Source organism: Balaenoptera musculus, chromosome 1 (assembly GCF_009873245.2).
Source record: "Balaenoptera musculus isolate JJ_BM4_2016_0621 chromosome 1, mBalMus1.pri.v3, whole genome shotgun sequence".
Taxonomy (NCBI): Eukaryota; Metazoa; Chordata; class Mammalia; order Artiodactyla; family Balaenopteridae; genus Balaenoptera; species Balaenoptera musculus.
The window spans coordinates 106,725,624-106,744,104 of record NC_045785.1 but is presented as its reverse complement, the minus strand read 5'-3'; the positions used below and the strand labels follow the sequence as shown (position 1 = coordinate 106,744,104).

General features: G+C 40.9%; 1 protein-coding gene across 2 annotated transcripts in view; it reads right to left on the bottom strand.

Annotated features, from left to right (window-relative positions):
• Positions 1–18,158, bottom strand: part of CHD1L (chromodomain helicase DNA binding protein 1 like) — a 52,413-nt gene extending 34,255 nt beyond the window's left edge. The window contains exons 1-6 of one of the 2 annotated variants that reach the window (XM_036863867.1): positions 17,957–18,158; positions 11,093–11,205; positions 8,171–8,277; positions 7,491–7,605; positions 6,821–6,852; positions 1,303–1,384 (exon numbers count right to left, since the gene is read on the bottom strand). In XM_036863867.1, the coding sequence (XP_036719762.1) occupies positions 1,303–1,384; positions 6,821–6,852; positions 7,491–7,605; positions 8,171–8,277; positions 11,093–11,205; positions 17,957–18,089 (582 nt within the window). In that variant the 5' untranslated portion in view covers positions 18,090–18,158. Of the gene's footprint in view, positions 1–1,302; positions 1,385–2,798; positions 2,873–6,820; positions 6,853–7,490; positions 7,606–8,170; positions 8,278–11,092; positions 11,206–17,956 lie in introns of those variants that run through there. The other variant, XM_036863874.1, reaches the window with a different exon arrangement.
• Between the last annotated feature and the right edge of the window lie 323 nt (positions 18,159–18,481).

Here is an 18,481-nt window from a genome sequence, read left to right as displayed (position 1 = left end):
TCCTACTGCATAAAACAGGGAACTCTATTCAATATCCTGTAATAAACCAAAACGGAAAAGAAAAAAAATAAAAATTATAAAAGTGAGTGTTTTTTTCTGACCAACTAGTTGTCTGCAATTCAAACCTCACCTAAAAAGGAATACTTAGATGATGCAGAACGATTTCCTCACTTAGCCCCTCTGAGCCTTAGTTTCCTTATGAATAAGAAGAAAAGGCTCTGGAGCCGGCAACAGACTTTAGCTTCCCCCACTCCAAGCTCAGGGTTCTTTTACTACACCCGCTTCTCTTCTCCCACTGTAAATCAGTAAACTGGCATGGTAGTTTATGAAGCAGTCTCTTATAAGGTTAGGCGCCAGGATATGACAACCTCTTGGGAAAGAGATACTGTTACGAGTCCCTAAAAAGAACGTAAAGGACACTACAGAGCAGAGGGGCCCCCAATAAGGGACAGGAATCTTTGAGACTGTGCAAATAATAGACAGTGGCCATATCTGCATTAACACTAAAAACTGCAATTTTTAGCCAATAAATATAGAATTAAAATCTAAGACTTTCTTCCAAAAGACCTCTAAATTTATTAATTGATCTATTTTAGGATAGGGACCAAAATTCAGTGATGGTCCCACACATTCACACGTGGGGGTCTCATGAACGAACAAGCCTTTACTAGGTCAACAAGGAGAAGGGCACTTCATACTCACAAGCTGTTCCACTGGCTCCTCAGAAAAGAGGGCATATCTAGGGCTACAATGACATTTCTCATTTACTCTGCCGGAATGATGCCAGAGATTAAGAGAATGGAATAAGATCAAGGGTGTCACACTCAAAAGTATGACAAAGACAGGAGAGATTGGAGGGACTATTCAACGGTGTGAAATCAGTCTCTTCACGACTCTGTGAACTGTCAAATTTTTTAAACAGGTAAGTGGGGGAGGGGTACAATGTCAGATATGTTTGTTACTGCAGACAGAAAAACTACAGTAAGATTATTTTTAAAGAAACTGCCTCTTTGAAGAAGATCAAAAAGACAGTTGAAACGTTTCCAAAAATACAATGTATTTTCCTGGGGTAGAGTCTTATTCATTTGATAACCAGATTTTAGTAAACATCACCTCCTGGGTAAAAGAGGAAGAAGAAGTTAAGCCATATTAAGTACTACTTCTGTCACCATGTATGTTCACTGAGTCCTCCAGAAATCTCACTGAAAAAAAATATTTCAACTGAATTGGCTCTATATAGGACTAAACTAATATTTTTTAAAATGGAGTTATATAAAAGCTAAGAGTATCCTGGGAGTTTACCTCTGAAAGTGTCTTATGCAGCAAGGAGCTTTGGTTTTTCAACCTGTGAGCTTCATCCACAACAAGAACACTCCAAGGGAAGCTGTGAGGGAAAAATCCAAGCTTTCAGTTTTGTGTAACTCAAACATATATCTCACAACCAAAAGTCTTACTACAAAACCATGACTCTTGCTGGGAAGACTAATAGCAAGCCCATTCTATTAGAAACACACCCAAACTGCCTTCTTATCTGAGAGCTAACCATGTACATAAGACAATCTGGATAAGGTAGTAAAATTAAGGAAATTTATGGGAAAGATCTATGCATTGAAGGCAGAAAGAAAGGAGTCGGAGACATAAAGCAAAAGAAAACGCTTATGACCACCTACTATGTGCCAGACACTCAGCTTGGGGCTTGAGGTATGTTATTTAAATCAAAAATATAAAGTGAGCAGACATTATTGTACCCATTTTAACAACACAGACTAAAGCTCAGAAAGGTAGATGACTTGGTCAAGGTCATAAAGCTAGTATGAGGCAGAACTGAGATTCAGACCCAGAAGAAAAGCCAAGAGACAGTGGTGTCACAGTAGCTAAAAAAGTATGATTTTAAGATGGGGACGTGGTGAACATGATCAAATGTTACAGATAGTAGGATACATCATTGGCTCTGTTAATGTGGCAGTCGTTGGTAGCTGTGCCAGAGCACTTCTGCAGCATGATAGCTACGACCACAAACTCTCAAGAGGTTGTAGTCATAAAAGCACATCCTCTGCATATACTCCTGGGAAGCTGTTTTTCCCACCAAAAAAATTCAAAATATGGAAAACTATGTATGTATGAATATGTTCCAAGCTCCATTATTTAAAACAGCAAAAAATTGAAAATAATAATAATAGGTCCAATAATGGGTGACAAAATATAGCATTTTAAATGATAAATATGATTATGTTATAATATAAAGGCCTATATAACTAAAAAAGGTATTATATATCTTTTTCACAAATGTGAAAACCATGCAAAAGATAATAAAGTGGAAGTTATAAGGTTTTTAACTTTTTATTTCATTTGTAAACATTCTGTACTCCCACTACATTATTTTTATACTTAAAAAACTAAATGTATATACAAGTAAAGCAGAATATTGGGAAGACAGTAGGTATGGAAATAAAAATCCCTCAAATATTAGAGGAAGATCTTGAGCAGAGGTTGGCCTTAGAGGAAGAAGCCTTCTTCCTCTGAGGCCACAAAGAAAATCCAAAAAACGGGTAAAATTCCAGCAGGAATTGGGATCATTCCTGCTGGGTAGCAGGACCAGGGGCTGCACTGAAGGATAATAAAGAATAAGAATGCAGCTGATGTTGGACACTGGTCATGAGATAAGGTGTGAAAGTGGCTGCAGTACAGTGCCTGGCTCCTGTTTGAATTACCATTCAAAATAGATTAGGTATTAATCTATTAAGATTATTATGGTATTATTAAGGTATTAAGAACTAGATATTCAGGTTTTTACACACCGCAAGCATCCAATAAAAAGTGTATTCAATGAAACAGACTTCAGGGAGGTGGATCTGGGCTCAGTGAAAGAAGGAGGTCAAGTCACTCATCAAAGGACACGCCAAGGGATGTTTCCTGGAGAGGATGAGGCACAGGGAATTCCAGCACTGAACAGAAAGTGGGACAAAGTAACTTCTAGTCCCCTTGATCCAAAGATTTTGTAAGTCTGCTGTCAAAAAATTTTCTGATTTTTCATACTGTTACATGCACAGTCTCAGCTCTCTATAAGCTTTTTTTTTTTTTTACATCTTTATTGGAGTATAATTGCTTTACAATGGTGTGTTAGTTTCTGCTTTATAACAAAGTCAATCAGCTTTACATATATACATGTTCCCATATCTCTTCCCTCTTGCATCTCCCTCCCTCCCGCCCTCCCCACCCCACACCTCTAGGTGGTCACAAAGCACAGAGCTGATCTCCCTGTGCTATGCGGTTGCTTCCCACTAGCTATCTATTTTACGTTTGGTAGTGTATGTATGTCCATGTCACTCTCTCTGTCACATCTTACCCTTCCCCCTCCCCAAATCCTCAAGTCCATTCTCTAGTAGGTCTGTGTCTTTATTCCTATCTTGCCACTAGGTTCTTCATGACCTTTTTTTTTTCCCTTAGATTCCATACAGTATGTGTTAACATACTGTATTTGTTTTTCTCTTTCTGACTTACTTCACCCTGTATGACACACTCTAACTCCATCCACCTCACTACAAATAACTCCATTTCGTTTCTTTTTATGGCTGAGTAATATTCCATTGTATATATGTGCCACATCTTCTTTATCCATTCATCCAATGATGGACACTTAGGTTGCTTCCATGTCCTGGCTATTGTAAATAGAGCTGCAATGAACATTTTGGTACGTGACTCTTTGAATTATGGTTTTCTCAGGGTATATGCCCAGTAGTGGGATTGCTGGGTCGTATGGTAGTTCTATTTTTAGTTTTTTAAGGAACCTCCATACTGTTCTCCATAGTGGCTGTATCAATTTACATTCCCACCAACAGTGCAAGAGGGTTCCCTTTTCTCCACACCCTCTCCAGCATTTATTGTTCCTAGATTTTTTGATGATGGCCATTCTGACCGGTGTGAGATGATATCTCATTGTAGTTTTGATTTGCATTTCTCTAATGCTTAATGATGTTGAGCATTCTTTCATGTGTTTGTTGGCAATCTGTATATCTTCTTTGGAGAAATGTCTCTTTAGGTCTTCTGCCCATTTTTGGATTGGGTTGTTTGTTTTTTTGTTACTGAGCTGCATGAGCTGCTTGTAAATCTTGGAGATTAATCCTCTGTCAGTTGCTTCATTTGCAAATATTTTCTCCCATTCTGAGGGTTGTCTTTTGGTCTTGTTTATGGTTTCCTTTGTTGTGCAAAAGCTTTTACGTTTCATTAGGTCCCATTTGTTTAATTTTGTTTTTATTTCCATTTCTCTAGGAGCTGGGTCAAAAAGGATCTTGCTGTGATTTATGTCATAGAGTGTTCTGCCTATGTTTTCCTCTAAGAGTTTGATAGTGTCTGGCCTTACATTTAGGTCTTTAATCCATTTTGAGTTTATTTTTGTGTATGGTGTTAGGGAGTGTTCTAATTTCATACTTTTACATGTACCTGTCCAATATTCTCAGCACCACTTATTGAAGAGGCTGTCTTTTCTCCACTGTATATGCTTGCCTCCTTTATATGATAAGCCTCTTTAGGGCAAAGATTACATTACACTCCCTGGCTGTTCTCAGAGTGTGCAGTACAGTAATACAAAGTATAACTTTGCCAAATACATGAACCTAGTTGCAGGGCAGGGATAAAGAGGCAGACATAGAGAATGGATCTGAGGACACGGGGTGGGAAGGGGAAGCTGGGGCGAAGTGAGAGTAGCATCGACATAATATACACTACCGAATGTAAAATAGCTAGCTAGTGGGAAGCAGCAGCGTAGCACAGGGAGATCAGCTTGGTGCTTTGCGATGACCTAGAGGGGTGGGATAGAGAGGGTGGGAGGGAGGCTCAAGAGGGAGGGGATATGGGGACATGTATATGCATGTGGCTGATTCACTTTGGTGTACAACAGAAACTAACACAGTATTGTGAAACAACTACACTCCAATAAAGATCTATTAAAAAAAAAAGACTAAATCCGTGTTCTTAGAGTTCATACTAAGTAAACATTATAGATGTCTCTTTATTATTTAGGTTCTTAAATTCACCTGGAATGGATTGAAGGCAGATGATCTAATATAAAAAGACTGTATTTCTGCTGAAAATGTGCAACTCCACTGCACCGAGATACTTTGTAAAGCTCTCTTATGAAGAAGCTCCCCAGCACTGAGTGGTGGGTTTGGATGTCTGCTTTGCCATTTACTAGCAACGTGCCCTGGGATGGGTCACCTAATCTCTTACCTTTCTCATCTATAAAACGGATGATAATACCCACCTTAGGGTTTTCATGAAGATTAAATAGGATAATTTATGTAAAGTACCCAGTAACAACTATCTCCCAATCTTCTTGTCTGTTGAGACTTCCGATATATTGCCTTGTATTATGGATATCTCTACCCTTCTTACCCCTCTACTGGAGTTTATGTCCTCTTAGTGTCACTCTATGGTTTACTTTCCTGGTATTGCTGATAACTCCCAGAACAGTGTCTTTCCAGGGGACACATCTTCAATAAATATTAAGTTGGATATTAATAATAAAAAAGAAGTGAGAAGGAACACATATACTTTTCCTAAGAAAAGTAAGGTAATATGCTTACTTAAATGAAACTTAAGTGAAACAAAAACACTAGATGGAAGTCATGAAATCTATGACTGAGCCTTTAGTGTTTCAAAATAAGATGAAAATAAAAATCCAACTCAGAAGAACCTGGATAGGAAATAACATTGAAAATATTGATAAAGCACTTTGAAAAGTCTCCAAATATTAAAGATGCAAACCTCACCTAACCATGTCATAACTACACATGCTATGGAGAATGAAACTCTGTCCATATAACTTCTTATTCACCTAAAACTAGCTCTTGTTTGATTTACATGGTGACTGTTGTCTTAACCACATACTGCAACACCTTGTCCCCACTGCCAGGTAGTACTAAGAGTTACATCTACGTTTCCTGCACTTCACGAGCTGAGGAGAGGCCTGAAAGCCAATTCACTGGAAAGAAGTATACTTAAAAATCCCTTTCTGAAGAACCTAGGGGCAAGACGGGAATAAAGACACAGACCTACTAGAGAATGGACTTGAGGATATGGGGAGGGGGAAGCGTAAGCTGGGACAAAGTGAGAGAGTGGCATGGACATATATACACTGCCAAACCGTAAAACAGACAGCTAGTGGGAAGCAGCCGCATAGCACAGGGAGATCAGCTCAGTGCTCTGTGATTACCTAGAGGGGTGGGATAGGGAGGGTGGGAGGGACGGAGACGCAAGAGGGAAGAGATATGGGAACATATGTATATGTATAACTGATTCACTTTGTTATAAAGCAGAAACTAACACACCATTGTAAAGCAGTTATACTCCAATAAAGATGTAAAAAATAAATAAATAAATGAAAAGCTAATTTTATAGTATCTTTTAGGATACTTCCAGGAAGAGGCTCAAATAATTCACCTACTGTGTTGTAGTAAAATCTCCACACTGCAGTCCTGCAAGGTGTCTATGCAAGTTGTGATGTAAAGAATCTAGTATCTATTAACCACCCACCACGTATACCTTATCTTATTTAATCCTCACAACAAACATCCAAGGTAAAAATTTCATTATCCCCATTTTACAGATGAAGAAGCTGAAGTTCACAGAGGTTAAGTAATGAACCCACAGATTTACACCTAATGAGTAGGGGGTTAGACTGTAAGACTCCTGCCACGCCGCACACCAGATAAGACTCATGGATGACACATCAGGAAAAAACGCAAAGTGCTAAAATGTGAAGTAAAGACGTGACTTTCATGATACATTTAAGGCAATTTCTGAAGTAGTGCAACATACTCACGACTTTAGAAACGATGCATCTTTCAAGCAAACCTGAAAAATTAAGGAAGACACATTACAAAGGCTGATATTGATATAACTCTGATATTAATAAGCTAACTTTTTATTAACTCTCCTAAACTACAGGATTTAGCTAAGTCTTATTCATTCACTACGTAAGAAATTCTGAGCATAACTTCTAAGTAGCACCATCTTACAGACAAACAAAGGGAGGCATGAATGAGTGGAAGGTCTTGCTTACAGTGACCTGGACAGTCTTAGCTTGAAGAACAAGGACTTAAACAGGGACTGGAACTAAGTGTCTGGAACTAAGTGTCCTCCTTTCCCACCCTCCAGTAACAAGAGACGATGCCTCAGCCCAAAAAACCCTTTCCCCTGCCTGCCTGCCTCCTTCTACTCATCGGCCAAGAAGCAGCTCAAGTAGTACCTACCTGGGAAGCCTTCCCCCTTGATCCACCAGGACAGAGAGGGAGAGATAGCTAACTAACTTGGAGCACAATGGTCTTTCGCTTCCTTTGCTCACAGCCTCTCTGTGAGAATCTAATAAAGGTAGACCTTCTTCTCAGAACAATATGAACCCTCAAAAAAAAAATTAAATATAATTCCAGTAGATTCTACAACTTCTAAGGTCCCAGGTTAAGAGTTCTGGCTGTAGAAAAACAAACAGATACCTCATAGGTAGTTAGCAGCACATGAAAACGTGACTCCTGCCTTAGGTCTTGCTGTAGGTGGGCTCTCTCCTCCTTGTCACCTGAATATGTTACACAGGAAAGACCTGGAGCAAATCTGAATCCAAGAAAAGAGGTAGATGAGCACAAACATAGAGCCATGGAAAAGGGGTGCATGTCTGGAAAATTACTTTTCATGGAAGGATTGCAGATGTGCAGACCCCAGGATGCCCTGCAGTCAGAATGAGTCCTGGGACCCTGAACTCTTACCTACAGTAATGGGTAAACCTAAGGGTAAGTCCCCATGTGAAGAGGGAGACATGTCAGATAAACATCTAAAAGGGCCTTGTGTTAACTGTAAAAAAAAAACTATTTTTCCACATTCGTTACTTCCTATGAAGTGTCACTATATCACTGTGAAAAAGATGGTTTCTTCCTTAGTTCAGAAAAATTTACTAAAAATGAGTAGTGACCTTCAAATTGACAAAAGGTAACAATAACATCCATTGGACCCTCCCCCATCAGATCCTCAGTCTCTATCTACACTGTCTCATGTCAGAGTTTTCTGGAAGAAATAAACTCACTGCTTAGGACAATATGTTGTTTTATCATATTTCACATAGCACCTAGAAAACAAAACCTTAATGTAAAAAATAAAATTTCAGCAACATCTACTCTTGTACCTCTCCATCTCTTCTTTCCAGTTGCTCAAAACAGACAAGGGACAAAGAATCAGAAATGGTCCTTCATCGTTTAATCTTCCTGCCAAGTAAATGAAGAGAGCAATAGTCTGGAACACAGAAAAGGAAGGCGGTTTTGACCACATTTCCACGTGAGAAACAACGATAAAGTCCCCACAACCTTGTAGAGAACACTTACAATCGCATCAAAAATAATAAAACACAAACACAAATTGTTGTAGAAGACTTGCTTTACAAAAAACAAAAATAATGTACAATCCTCCACACATTAGGAGAGTCACCCATTCCTAGAGTGAAATCAGGTAAGCCTCAATATGACTGCCAAAGAAATGTATGGTACTCAATTACATCAACAGTCAACAAGCAATGGTGCTCAAAATTTATGTAACTGAACCTTTTATACAAAGGAAAACATCAGGAAAGACAATAGAAATCAACAAAAACAATGCAAATGATGCACAAGGTCAGGAATGCTCTAAAAACATAAGGTAAGAAGTATCAAGACTTGACTGCAAAGAGGCCCAACCATGTGGTGGCCTCTTGCTGTTGGCCAGCATCTCCTAAGAGACGATGTTTTCCTTCCTGCCTCCATGTGCATTGATGGTGCACCTTCTATTTACTAGGCACTATTCTGAGCTCTGGTATATAATAGTGAACAAAACAAACAAAACTCCTAGTTCTCCTGGGGCACACATTCCAGTGAGGAAAACAAACAATAATATAGCCTCATGAACTCAGGTCAGGGTCTAAACTGAAAATCTTTGTAAAGCCCAATAGCTTATTTTAGGATATGGCTATACACACTTTTAACCAGAAAATTTTCTTTAAAAGGTTGCTGTGATACATAGAGAAAATAGCACTCTCTTATAAAACAAAAAGTTTGAGGGCCCACCATCCCCAATGGCTGAACTGTTTCTTAGAAAAATCTATCCTAAGGATATAATCCAAAATCCTAAGAAAGCTATACAAGCCCAAAGATGTTCCTATAGAGGTTAATTTAAATATCACAAAAGAGGCGAACGCTCCATTCCTCATCTGTAGAACATTCAAGTAAATTATGATCAGTTCCCTTGATGGACTATTATGCAGCCAATAGAAAATAATCACTGTGAAGAATAGAAAATGGAAAATAACAATTACTATTAGATTAATAAAATGCAAACTATATGTGCACTATAATTTCAACCATGTAAAACACATATTGCTATTCATGATTATGGCTAGAGTGCTATGGTTACGGGTTTTAACTGATAATACGTTAATTTCATAATGGAAATATTTTTCTTTTTTAACTACCCATGGTTTCCCAGCCCAGATTGTGCCCAGACAACCACCCAATAAGTATTTACTGAATTAAAACCATTCTGTTTAGTTTGTGCTGAAGACCCTATTTAGAGAAAATTTATCTTTTATTATCTTAAACCAGCTATCTACAAAACAAATTTGGATTCACTAGTGGATACTTCCAAACATTTAAGGAAGAAACAGTAACAACTCTACACAAACTCTTACATAAATCTGAAAAGGAAGGGATACTTCTCAACTCACTTTATGAAGCCAGATTTACCCCAATACCAAAACCATACAAAGACATTACTCAATGCAAAATTACACAGATGCAAAAATTCTAAACAAAATTTTAATAAGATGAATTTGGAGGCGTGATTTTTAGGGCACTTAAAGTAGAGCTATATGAACACCATGGGAAAGGCAAAGGACATGTGGAATTTGCTGGCTCTGAATCAAGTCTGGGCGATTCCAATGTCCATGGCACAGGAGACTGCAAGGAGGGCTCTGTACCTGAGTACAAGAGTCCGTTAGCCTCCCTCCCAGAAACACTAGGAAACTTACCTTTGTTCCATAGCTCTCAGTTCAGGAATATACTAGAACCAGAATTATTGCCTGAGAAACCTGAGGGTAATAAATGAGGTACCTGGGGCTACCATGCTCGGAGGTCATACTGTATCCTGAATAACCACAAGATTGATGAGGTACACCTGGATTAGATTAAGGCGTCTCCAACACATGGTCAGCCTAGACTCTGAGCAGAACTGCTCCAGCTTGACGTTTATGGATGTGAGGTTAGAGGGGGCAGGTTAAGCTTCTAAAAGGATTAATGAGAACTTTACTCACTCTGTGGGTTCACTGATGAAACCTTTTTGGAATCAAGAAACCTACAGTTCCATGGTTTCTGCTCAAGTTGCCTCTGTTGTGTATCCTGACTGCACTGACTTTCTTTGGTACCTTATAGATGAATAAACCTTGTGTGATGAACCCAAGGAGTATCTGTGTCTGGACTTTTCATCAGTCCAAGCCTACCACTGACATCTGTCAACATGAGCTGTATTGGTGATCATCCTACTGGAAGCATCAATCTCAACATGCAACCTGCTAATCAATGCCCAAGGAAGTCACATCTAATTCTCCAGGTGCCTAGACTATATCCTACAATTAGATGGCCAAGGCATTTTTGAAAACATAGAGTATTTCCTCTGTACTTCTCTAGCATGGCAGAGAAATGGGAATTAGCCCCACCACCCACTGAGGAAGGGAGACTAATATTAGAAATGATCCAGTTATCTTAACTAGATAAAATATTACTAAGGAGGGCAGAGTCAATTTGATTCCTGGGACAGGTATATTTGCTTTATATAGAGAAAAACCCTGCCCATTAATTGTGATTCTATATGTCGAGTGATAGATAACATAAAGGTAGTGACACAGTTCAAAACCATCTCCATGAAGAGAAAACTCAAGTCCAAGGTCATGATCTCTTAACAAAGGTTCAGGCATTTTACTTCTTAGTATAAAACTACATACCAACAGCTGGCAGCTAAAGATAGTAATGAGTCGTGTGGAGGTACTTCAGTAGAGGTGAACAGTACGCACTCCACAGTAACATACCTGGCAGGTCTTACCCAAGCCCATCTCATCTCCCAGTATGCAGCCATTCTGACAATGGAAGCGTTGGGCTAGCCAGTTGACTCCCTCCAGCTGATAAGGGCGTAGATGGATCCCTAGAAATAAAAAAAGCAGCAAGTCCAAAGAGCAGACATTTAAGCATACACACAGGCTATGCTTAAGACTTCGACTAAAGAACACAGCCTAAATTCCCATACCCCAAACCTTACTGGCCATATCCTTTGCTGAGAAGTTACAGATATGCAAATATTTGCTGACTTCCAAACTACTTTTTGAGCAGACTTAATCACCACTATAATCAAAGCCCAGAACAGTCTGTCAGTGTTACAGGATCCACTTGACAGTTGAGAAAATCAGCCTGGGATTAGGCCTGTAGACTGCCTGAGTCTCATGCCAGTGTCCATTCTAGGAAATGAGGCTTTACTGATGCAATACAACAGCAAACAACACATGGACTGTACATGTGTCTGCTGGCTTAATTGCAACGATGTAAATTTGCCCTCAGGTGCTAAAGGAAAAAAATCAAGACAGGACAAGATTAACTCATGCTTCAGTCAAGAAGCAGTGCTGTTAAGAATGGAAACAATGTTACATAGAAGGTGTTTTAACAGTGCACAGGGACAACAGGAAATGTCTGAAATCCACACAGAGCTTCTGCCGCCTGTCTTTTCTCTCTCTCTCTTGAAAAAAAAATCCAATTTCAGAGAACAGCCATATCTTTGGGAGACGGAAGACCCCAAACATACTTTATGGAAAAACTATTAACAGAAGTAAAACTCTGGTTTGAACTCATGACATTTAAAAAGAAACTAAACAATATATAATTGTAGAACATTAAAAAGATTAACGAATTATTTTTATTAAACACTTACTAAATACCACGGAGAGTAGTAAACACTGTACATAAGTTACCCCATTTAATGCTGATAATGATCCCATGCACTAGGTATTATCCGCATATTGTACGTTAGAAAATTCAGAAAATCAAAGAAGATTAAAATGTGAAATCTGGAGACTTCTGCTTTTGGGAAGATGGAGATGTTCTTTTCCCCATTCCTCTTGCTAATACAACTAAAACTCCTGAATATTACAAAGAAAAGGAACATAATAAGATGACTCTGAAAAGGTGGGGTGAAGAAGGCATACTGGTTAGTAACCTCGGGACCCAGAACAACACAGTGATGAGTTCCCTGGGTTTCTTTTTGCCTCATATATCCCAGACGTAGAGGTGAAGAAATTGGTCACCCAGAAATGCCAATGGACATAGAAAGAAAAAAAAAAAAAAGCCCACAAAAGCCTACTCCCACTAGCCAAAGGAAAAGGGACAGCCTAGAGAGACAGAAAATGTAAACTTTTAGACAATAACCACTCCAGTTAAGCCAAACACCACAGGGAAAAAAAGTGGCCCCACCACATCAGCAAAGGCCAAGTGGGAGCCTAGACCTCCACCCTCAAGAGGCTGTAATGAAGTTCCCCAACATCCCCAGCAGGAAGGTACCAGAGAGGGCTAGGCAGGGAGCCAGGATTTTCATCCCCACTCACCAATAATGAGGCCATCCCCACTCCACTTCTCCCTCCCATGCAGGTCAATGGAGACCACATAGTGAGCCTGGACTTCTACCCCTACTAGATCATATGAGCCCCCTCCCCAACTACCCCTAGAAATGGTGTCAAAGGAGGCCCAGTGGAGACTCAGGATTTTTATCACTGCCTAGAGGTAATGAGACCACCCCTACCAGTGTCAGTGGGGACCAAGTTGGGAGCCAGTACTCTCATTCTCACCCAGAAGTAAGGAGGAACCCCCCTCCCTATCCCCAGGTATCAAGAGAAGCTCATAGGGGGAGCCTGACTTCTATTTCCACCTGGTAGTAACAAAGCAGCAACCCCCGTTCCCCTGCCAGAGCAGCATGAAACAGACAATTGAACAGAAGGTTTAAATAAGATCCTGAGTCTCAAAACATAACCCCCAAATTTCCAGGTTTCAATAAAAAAGATCATACATTATACCAAGAACCAGGAAGGTTTCAAACTGAATGAAAAAAGATAATCCACAGATGCCAACCCAGATGACACAGATGTTACACTTATTTTGAAGCAGCAATGATAAAATGCTTCAACAAGCAACCATGAACATGCTTAGAACAACTGAAAAAATAGAAAGCCTCAGTAAAGAAATAGAAAGTCTCAGCAAAGAAAAAGAAGATATTGAAAAATACAATAACTAAAGTAAAAAGCTCAGAGGACATACTTGATAGCAGAATGGAGAAAAGAAAGAATCAGTGAACTATAAGACAGAACCATAGCAATTACTCAACCTGAACTATGGAGAGAAAACAGACTGAAAACAAATGAACAGAGCTTCAGGGAACTGCAAGTCTCTAACAAAAGAACTACATTCATTCATTGGCATCCTAGAAAGAGATGAGAAACAGGACAGGGCTAAAAAAGAGTACTCACAAAAATGGGTGAAAACTTTCCACATTTGGCAAAAGGCCTACAGATTCAAGGTGAATGAACTTCAAACATAATGAAAGAATAAATCCAAAGAAATATATACCAAGACACATCATAATTAACTTTCTAAAAACTAAAGACAAAGAAAATATCTTGAAAGCAGCCAGAGAAAAATGATATAAGTTACCTAGAGGGGAAAAACCAGGAGGCTATTACCCCAACTGTCAGCTCCAAGACCCTACTGCCTCAGCTGCAATCCATGCCAGCAAAGTGGATGCTCAGTACCCTACCCAACCCCGCTGAGGTTAAGAGTCAGGGCCAAGAGAAAAGTAGAAAATTTAAATCCCTCAGGGACTGCAGCTTTTCTCCCTCACTTTCCTCTTCCAAATCTTCCACAGTCATCTGCTAGGTGGAAGTCAAGTCACAAGCACAACAGAACTCCAGGCAAGTCTCGGAAATGTCTTTTTCTTTCTAACCTCTAGGAGGCAGTAAGGCATGCTTGGGGGTTGGGGAAGAAATAAATTTGAGGGACTTCCCTGGTGGCACAGTGGATAAGCCCCCGCACTCACACTGCAGGGGGCCCAGGTTCAATCCCTGGTCAGTGCACTAGATCCCACATGCATGCCGCAACTAAAGAGCCTGGCTGCCACAATGAAGGAGCCCACAAGCCACAACTAAGGAGCCCACCTGCCACAACTAAGACTCGGTGTGGGACTTCCCTGGTGGCACAGTGGTCAAGAATCCACCTGCCAATGCAGGGGACACAGGTTCGAGCCCTGGTCCGGGAAAATCCCACATGCCACAGAGCAGCTAAGCCCGTGCGCCACAACTACTGAGCCTGCGCTCTAAAGCCTGTGGGCCACAACTACTGAGTCTGCGTGCCACAACTACTGAAGCCTGTGCACCTAGAGCCTGTGCTCTGCAACAAGAGAAGCCACCGCAATGAGAAGCCTGCGCATTGCAACGAGGTGTAGCCCCTGCTCGCCACAACTAGAGAAAGCCCGTGTGCAGCAATGGAGACCCAGCACAGCCACGAATGAATGAATGAATGAATGAATGAATAAAATAAAATAAACTGCAAATGGATTAAAGACCTAAATGTAAGACTGGACACTACAAAACTCTTAAAGGAAAACATAGGAAGAACACTCTTGGACATGAATCACAGCAAGATCTTTTTTGACCCACCTACTAGAGTAACGGAAATAAAAACAAATGGGACCTAATGAAACTTAAAAGCTTTTATATAGCAAAGGAAACCATAAACAAAAAATGATAACCCTCAGAATGGGAGAAAACATTTGCAAATGAGTCAACAAAGTATTAATCTCCAAAATATACAAGCAGCTCATGCAGCTCAATATCAAAAAAATAACCCAATGAAAAAATGAGCCGAAGACCTGAATAGACATTTCTGCAAAGAAGACACACAGATGGCCAAGAGGTACATGAAAACATGCTCAACATCACTAATTATTAGAGAAAGGCAAATCAAAACTACAATGAGGCATCACCTTACACCGGTTAGAATGGGCGTCATCAGAAAATCTACAAACAATAAATGCTGGAGAGGGTGTGGAGAAAAGGGAACCCTCTTCCACTGTTGGTGGGAATGTAAATTGATACAGCCACTATGGAGAACAGTATGGAGGTTCCTTAAAAAACTAACAATAGAATTATCATATGACCCAGCAATCCCATTACTGGGCATATACCCTGAGAAAACGATAATTCAAAAAGACACATGCACCCCAATGTTCACTGCAGCACTATTTACAAGTCATGGAAGCAACCTAAATGTCCATCGACAGACGAATGGATAGAGAAGATGTGGTACATATACACAATGGAATATTATTTAGTCATAAAAAGGAACGAAATTGGTTCATTTGTAGAAATGTGGATGGACCTAGACACTGTCATACAGAGTGAAGGAAGAGAAAAACAAATATCGTACATTAATGCATATTTGTGGAATCTAGAAAAATGGTACAGATGAACCGGTTTGCAAGGCAGAAATAGAGACACAGATGTAGGGAACAAACGTATGGACACCAAAGGGGGAAAGGGGGGGTTGGATGAATTGGGAGGTTGGGACTGACATATATACACTAATATGTATAAGAGAGATAACTAATCAGAACCTGCTGTATAGCACAGGGAACTCCACTTCGCTGTACAGCAGAAACTAACACAACATTGGAAAACTATTATACCCCAATTAAAAAAAAATTCATAGCAATAATAAATATTTGGTTCCAAGGATATTTTTCAGTATTATTTAAAACAACAAAAAAAGAACCAAATACCTAAATAGAGTGGCTGGCTAAATTACAGCACATCCATACACTGAAATAGTCTGTAACTAGTAAATATGATATTGAAGAAGACTATATGATAATAAGGAAAAAAATTATGGTTTCCAAAAAGTATGTACATGAAACCCCATTTTTGCACTTCTCCCTCAGTCCCTGCTCCACCCTGGAAAAGAAAGAAAAAAAGAAATTACATACACACATATGCATGCACAGACCAAGAAATGGCAGGATAGATAATAAGATGTTAACAGTAATAGGATTATGTATATTACTGTTTTTTCTTTATGCATAAAATATTACCCTAAATGATTTACAGAGAACATGTACTACTTCTGTCAATCAGAAGGAAAAAAAATCAGTAACCATGTTTAACCAACTCACAGAATAGTTTCTAAGAATATTAATTTATTCTGGCAAATAGAAATAGGAATTTCAAGTTACAAGATTAAATGGTTATTCCTCTAAGTATACCTATCTTCTAATTTTTTCTTTCCCCCCACTATCCACTTATCCATGCCCACCACCAAGCTTCCACATTTGTCTATTTGCTTCTTCATTCACTCACTCTAATTCATCCAGGCAAACTTGCAACCTCTTATATATCTTCTCAATTTCACTACAGTAACAGCACTTGTCCATATGTATATTTCTCCAAGTGTATTACTGACAGTCCAGTATCAATGTGCACATTAGAACTAGCCTTCTCTCACACATAGTATTATACCCAAAAACACATGCAAGGAAATAGGCAAACACACAAATAATCACGTATAAACTTTGGCTCTATAAACATATAAACTTTACACCAAACTTAAAAGCATCAGTCTGTAAATTCATATTTAAGTTGGATACATACTCCTTACAGACACAGAGATACCATTTTCATAGACTCAGAGCCTCAAGAAGGGAGAGGTCTTTCTCTTCCATGTCTGTATCCTATCCATTTATCTCTTCCCACCCCTCTTCTAAGTTGGACATAGAACTGCCCCTTTTGTTTCATTCATAACAAAACCTCACACTTCCTTCGTATTTGCCACACAGTATGAGTTCAATAAATACTTGTTTATATTTTTGAAATCACTCACAGACTCCAGTCTAGAAACTCTAGGAGAGCAGGGCCCACATTTGTATCCTCATCTCTGCACCTAACATCTTGTAGCATGTGGCTCTCAGTAGCACTCAATAAATAATGAGTTAACGACTATATCATTATTATTGGTCCAAGAGTAAGACAGTTAAGGCACAGCACTGCGTTCCCCATTTTATAAATAAAACGAGTATGGGAGCGGTTAGGTGGTGAGTCAACAGCAGGCCAGGAACTACGACCTGGGTCTCTCCGTCCTATGACCTCCATCCAGAGATGCGGTCTGCCCCACTGCCTGCAGACCACAGGGGGATGCAAGTTTTCGCGCTTCGAAGTTTCTAGGGAAAGGCTACTATAAATAAAATAGCTACATGCAGTAATGAGCTTATGAACTTTGCTTAGCTGCATATTTCAAATTATAGCGTCGAGGGAGAATTAACCAGTGGAGTATTATCAAAGAACTGCGCGCGCACGGTAAACGAAGAAGAAAAGTGAAGCTTGGAGAAGAGTTTTGATAGTTTTACACAAGCAACTAGTTAAACCCCCCAAGCCAGGCCTCCAAACCCACCGGAACAGAAATTTTAAACCCACACCCTTGGGGCGCCAGGACGCCCTCCACTTCTTCAGAGAGGACGGTCCTACCTTCCGGACAGAGGCCTCACCAAGTTCCCCTCCCCAGGGCCAGCGTGCCGGGTGGCGGGGGCCGCGGGCGGGCCTCGCTTCCCGGCCGGGAAACACATTCCTCCCGCGTCCGCGGGCCCCGCGCGCCGCGCAGGCGGGGTAACGGCTACCTGGCCCCAGGCGGGGTTCCTCTCCGCCCAGCCCCACCGCAGGGGCGGGAAGGGAAGGCCCTGTTGCCCGCAGGTTAAAAACCCACAAGACGGTCCACCCGCGGCGCCGCCGGACCGTTCCTGGCGCCGGGTCCCGGGCCGGGAGAGGAGAGTCCCAGAGTCGGCCGGCATAGCCGGAAGTTTCCCAGCAGCCACTGACCTGTCAGGCCCCACTGCCGCAGGTCCCGCTCCTGCACCCGCGCCCGCGCCGCCTCGACTCGGCTCTCGCTCTGAAGAATCTGTAGAAAGCCGGGCATGTCGCCCTCGCGGGTCGCAGCGCCCTCACGCTCCATGCAGCCACGGCGAAGCTCCGCCCTGCGTCTCCCCGCGCGCTTCCTTCCCGACGTTCGCGGCCTAACCCCCGGGCGCCGCCGCCGCCAGAGGGCGCGTCCTGCACTGAGGTCTGGGCGCGGAGAGTGCCGGAAGGTGTCCTACCCGCTGCTGAGGAGCGCTTGCAGCCGCGTGCGCGTGGGGCCGCTCGATTCTCACACCTGTGCCTCTGGCTGTGCTTATGCCCTCTCTAGGCGACTGATGACCTGAAACACTCGTCACTCACTTATTATTTAATCAACATTGACTGTCATGTGCTAGGTGCTCTGCTGGGCTCTGGGGTTATAGCATTCAATAAGACATCTTCTCTGCCCCTCAGCAATTCACAGCAAGATTGTAAAGTTCAGTTCACACG